Source organism: Protobothrops mucrosquamatus, unplaced genomic scaffold (genome assembly GCF_001527695.2).
Source record: "Protobothrops mucrosquamatus isolate PMUCROS unplaced genomic scaffold, P.Mucros_1.0 scaffold400, whole genome shotgun sequence".
NCBI classification, from domain to species: domain Eukaryota; kingdom Metazoa; phylum Chordata; class Lepidosauria; order Squamata; family Viperidae; genus Protobothrops; species Protobothrops mucrosquamatus.
In genome coordinates, this window is record NW_015386731.1 from 136,687 (window position 1) to 142,686 (window position 6,000).

The 6,000-nt window shown below is 36.8% G+C and overlaps 1 protein-coding gene across 1 annotated transcript; it reads right to left on the reverse strand.

Moving 5' to 3' along the window:
• Window positions 1-230: 230 nt before the first annotated feature.
• On the reverse strand, window positions 231-1,172 carry LOC107287584 (olfactory receptor 12D2-like). Its single transcript, XM_015816106.1, has one exon. It carries the CDS (start codon window positions 1,170-1,172, stop codon window positions 231-233), a length of 942 nt encoding a protein of 313 aa, XP_015671592.1.
• Window positions 1,173-6,000: the final 4,828 nt, after the last annotated feature.

Consider the following 6,000-nt stretch of genomic DNA (forward strand, 5'->3'; position numbering starts at 1 on the left):
TTACGATGGTAAAAATAGAAAGCCCATGGAATGACACATTAAAAAAAAAGAAATTAGGTCCATTTGGTGGTATATTTTAAACCACTTTAGCAGCTTCAGAAACTTGAGGTAATTATAGGATGACCTTAAAAGAAGAGGAAGATATAGAAATAATTCTTCTGTGTAACATGGAACTAAGCATTAGAGCACCTTGAGCAGCATTTAATCTCTTTTCCCAAAAATAAAAGCATTCATATTATTTCAAAAATGGCATTCTGAATTAGAATCTTCCTTATAGCATTTTTTACTTCATGATTCCTTAAAGAATAGATCAGAGGATTTAAAACTGGTGTAACAACACTGTATAAAAGAGAGATGATCAGTTCTTTATCAGAAGAACCACTGGCAGAAGCAAGCATGTAGTTAGACAATACTGGTATATAGAACATTGCCACAATAGTCAGGTGAGATGCACAGGTGGAGAAGGCTTTCCAACAGTTCTGCCATGACTGGACTTTAAGGAAGAGAAAGGAAATGATGTAAAAATAGGAAAGAAGAGTGAAAAAGAAAGAACAAAAAGCAATTGAACCAGTAACAAGATTTAGCAGGACATAACTAAGTCTTGTACTACTGCAAGCTAATGTCAGGAGGGGTTTGATGTCACAAAAAACATGTGGGACAAGATTGGGGCCACAGAAAACAAGTTGAGAGGTCACAGTTGTATGCATCAAGGCATAAAAAAATCCAGTGGCCCATGTGATTCCAGCTAGGGTAATACAAGCCCATTTATTCATAATGAGAGTATAAAGCAATGGATTGCAGATAGCCACATAGCGGTCACATGCCATGATGCCCAGAAGCACAGCCTCGCTACAGCCCAGGAAGTGGAAGAAGTGCAGCTGAGTGAGGCAGCCAATAAAAGAAATAGACTGATGCTTTCTAAGGAATCCCCTTAGCATTTTTGGTACAGTCACTGTTGAGTAGCATATATCCAAACCAGAAAGGTTTCCCAGAAAAAAATACATGGGGGTGTGAAGCCGAGGTTCAGCCAGAATGACTGTGAGAATGGTCCCATTTCCCAATAAACAGGCTATATAGAGCAGCAGGAAAAATATGAAGAGAACCTGTTGTAGCCTGTGGTCCCCTGTTAGACCAAGGAGAATCAATTCAGATACTTCTGTCCAGTTCTTCATGTCTGTCAATAGGAAAAAAAAGTGAGTTTTTTGAGAGAATCTCACAGTGCTGTGCAAATGACAACAAAAAAGCCACTTTTAATATATGCATTCAATCATGAATCTTATAATTAAATTCAATCCATACAAATACTTCATGCATTTATTCAATATATTATCATTAGATTTTAATTTTCAAGACATGTAAAACCATTTGGTGTCTTTACACCAGTTTGGATGTTGACAAACAAAATTGGAGACATGATGAAGGAGCAAAATAGTGGGAAATATAAACAAATTTTCCATTATTTAGAAATAACTTGTAAATTCTGAAAAATTAAACTCAACATAATAGAAATGATTAATCTATTCACATAATGGCAAATAAGGAAAGGTAAGGATGGATGATATGTTGGCTTTTTCATACCTTTTCTTGTGTGTTAAAGGGACATAAGTTATAAGGTTTCAGTCTATCGAGATGTGTTCATTCTCGGAACTTTGGTGATCAAATAAAAGAAAGCACAAAGTGATAAAGACAAAGAGACAAAAAAAGAAAGCAATAGCATGGCAGGATAAAAATTAATAGAATTTTATTCCCAATGCAGAAATAAGCAACACAGTATAACAAATTTTCCAACTGAAATGAAAACCATTGCAGAAAAAACAGAGACTAGCTATTGATATTTGAATAAATCAGGATTATTATTTTATTAATACTGTTTAGCAACTTATCTACATCTATACTATAATACAGAGGACTTAGCTGGATTTTTTAACATTTACTAGTACAAATATGCTTCTGCAGAATATAGAATTAATGTAAAATTGCTTTCACCTCTGAAGAAGAGAAATACAACTCAATTTTTTGCTATGAGTCCAAAGTTTCCGAATATGAGTTAAATTCAGCATACGTTGAACTACTTTCTCCAAGTATAGGCTACGAGTGTTCATGACACTTCATTTTATTTCCTTTTATCAAAGTATTGTGCTTTATTTTTCAGGGCAACAAATGCTGCTACGTGAAATATTTGCTTCAAAGGTCATTCATTTCCAATATACTGACCCAGAGTTACTGGCAATATTTATGACTGGAGAATATTCACTAAATCTAGATTGTAATTGTGCTCAAATGCTTCCCTATAAACTATTGGTTTTAGATGGTGCATTTACCAGGATAGTTAATGGAATTTATTTGAGTCTTGGAAGTTATATAAACTCAGTTATTGCATAGAATATTGTCCAAACCCAGGAAGCCTACTACAGTTTCATAATGGCAGGTAAAATTGTTAATTTAAAGTTTCCACTGCTCAATTTCAAGTCTTACTCTGAACCGTTCTATTCACCCTGCTGGAAGATCACACATTACTAATTATAGTTCTAAAAATTGTTCTATGGATGATCACATGAAACTGGCCAGCACTGAGGAGATGAGCAATAGGCTGCCATTTGTTCAATATTTGAAGTTGATTCCATGCCTATAAGGTAAAAACTGCCTCAATATTCCATGCCTATGGAATCAACTTTATGGGAAAACATAAAGGTTCCTTTGACTTTTCTTCTGAAATGTTGTTTAGGCATATCTTCAGGTACATCATACTAAGTTTGTATAGTTTCCATTGCATTTCCATAATGGAAGGAATGTATAGATCAAACTGAGATCCTTGAATAAAATGCTAATATCTAACATTTGTTATGTAAGTATCTAATATCTATCAGATATTGAGGCAGTTTTTACCTTATAGAAATTTCCTACTCAATTAAGTAAGAATGATTGTTGAAGAGTTGCCTAAGGGCTGGAAAATCAAGTAGGTACATTTAGACAGGATACAGGAAGTCAAACCCCAAATCAGAATATGTCCTGAATGATTTGTGTGTTGCATTGTGTGCTTGGTATATAAAATATGGTTTGCTGCCATTGGGGAAAAGTTAGAAATTAATGAAGTAGTGTGCTTATGTGGGAATAAATATTTTCAGTTAAGGCTGTAAGCAATTTGTTCATCTAATTAGCAACAAAGAAGGATATTTGGTTTGGTTTGATTTGGTCTGATTTGGTTTGGTTTGGTTAAGGCTTAGAAATATTTTTCCCAAAGGATTAATTTTTTCCCTTTCAAAACAGGGGAACCTGCAAAAATTTGTATGTTGTGTGGTTTCTATTAATACCTTTGTTAGTTGTAAAATGAATAATAATTACATTTTACTGTTACCACATGACAATACCTTGATGTTATCATTGTGAATCTACTGCAGGACTTGTCCATGGCTATTATACATGCCAGAAGGGAAATTATGATGAAAACAAAGGCAAAAAAAGAGTATTTTTAGTATATCAGATAAACACATTTTTATCACTAATGTACTAGGCCTGAATAATGTGCACCTTGTAGCATATTGTGCTTCTGTTCATTTGATTAAGGACAACATTTCTCAACTTTTGTTTCATTCCGAACTCCATGAAAATATACTGATCATTTCTGATATTCTGGCACTTTCAAGGCAGAGTTGAGGAAGCTTGGATGACAAGACACTTATGATTTCAAAATGAGATGGCACTGCTGTATTTATAAACCTTCCTAGTTGTATGCATATTTTCAAATGCACTTTACTGGTTTTTTAAAAAAATGTATTTATAGTTTTAACTGCTTTAATTGTATTCTAATTGTTTATTAAATAAATAAATAAATAAAAAATAAATATTAAATAAACAAATAAATAAATACTAAATAAATAAATGTAATAATGTCTATACTAAATTACATGGATCCATTACACACCGTAAACACACAGAAATAAATTCACAATTATTTTTCACTATTTGTTTCTTAAATATACATTCTTTAAAAATAAACACTGGTTTGGACTGGAGTTTGAAGAGAATTGCAGAATACAAAAAATAAATTTTCTTCAATTTTGCATTAATTTGAGAAGTGACAATAGGTCATTTTGATTTACACTTTCAAATACAATGTTTTTCATCTTCCCATTATAGATAATCACACTCTTCATATACATATATCAAGGCAGAATCTGTTTTTTTTAAAGATGCTTAAAATGGTATAGTGCATAAATCTACACTGTATTTCTTTTTCTCATCATTCTAAATTTAGTAGCCTAATTATATAATGCTTCCACATTATTATTTTTTTAAAAATGGAATGATATAATGTTAGTGACTGATTGATTTACCGATTGATTGATTTTGCACTTGTTATGGTTCACAACCTCCACTGTGTTCTTTCCTTCCATTTCACCTACCTCCGATGGGGACCTTCCTCCCGTCCCTCCCCCCAACCCCCAACCCATCACACAGGTCAGTCCATAGGTTCCGTTGTTCAATCGTGGGGGTGGTGGGTGTTCCCATGGGCACACGTTCCGATACTCCATCTGATCGGCAACCTCTCTTTTCTCCTTCTATGGGGCCCGATGCCGTTCCTAGTTTGCCGGTGGCTTTCTCCTCCTCACGCCTTCACTGCACTGCTGCCTGGGAGCGCGTTACTAGTCCTATGGTGAAGCGGCTATGGGTGTTAACCCCTTGCACATCCTTCGGGGTGTGTGGTTACATTGCGCCAGTCCGAACAGGTGCGGTGGCATGGTGGGGGTCTCAAAGATGTTACCTCCCCCTTTCTTGCTGTCTCCACTGTCATGTCCTGGGCGGGGGGGTTTGTATGGCCCCTGGGATGGTAGACAGGGGAGAATTACCTTAAGTGCTTTTTATGCACCCTGTCAACCCAAATATGGGAGAAAGAGCTTTCGAAATAGCTATTCCAGTTCTCCCTTAATTCTTTGTTAGCAATCCAAATTTTAAAAAAATATATATGATGTCGCAGTTTCTCCCATATCTTGGTCGACAGGGTGCATAAAAAGCACTCAAGGTAATTCTCCCCTGTCTCTTCAGCTGACAAAGTGAGAAAGAGCCTGTGGCCTAGAGGTTATCACAGCTGCTTAACATGCAGACAGCCCAGGTTCGAATCTCAAAAGGGTATGTCTGGTTGAAAAGAACTAAAAAGTTCGAAATAGCTATTCCAGTTCTCCCTTAATTCTTTGTTAGCAATCCAAATTTTAAAATATATATATATGATGTCACAGTTGCGACTGCTGCCTGTGGATGGCTCTAGTTTGAGCTGATACAGGCAAAATATTTCTTTCTCCCATATTTGGGTCGACAGGGTGCATAAAAAGCACTCAAGATATATATATTGGTGGGCCCAACCAATGCGAGGCACAAGGGCGCAGGACCACACAGACAAGTGGAACAAGGGGCACGATTGGGGAAGGGGAAAGGAGAGAATGTCCCATCCATCCCTAACCCGCGAGCGAACGGGTCATATAGGGACAACCATATGGATAAGTGTTGCAGGATAGGGGCAACTAGCGGAAGAAAAACCACCGCCGGAGCGCAGCTGATGCAATTAGGGCCGACAACGAGATCTAGGGGCCGTGTGCAAGCTATGATTGATCTATAAAGGACTCTCCCATGGACTGGCTGTTTAAGCCCTGATGTCATCAGGACGCTGACGAAAGCTTGGCGTTGGTATAGTGACATTAAACTCTTATAGTTTGATGATTTTACCCTGGTGTTCTTTTATTTATTTATTATTGGCATGGATGCACCCAGGGATCATGTTTTTAGCATAATTATCAATATAATTATCAAGATAAGTCTTGCAGGATGGGGACAACCAGCGGAGGAAGGATCACCGCTGGAGCGCAGCTGACACAACCAGGACCGGTAACAAGGTCCAGGGGCCGTGTGCAGACCAAATTCGAACTATAAAAGACTCTCCCATAGACTGACCGTTTAAGCCCTGATGATGTCAGCAGAACGCTGACGAAAGCTTGGCATTTGGTACTG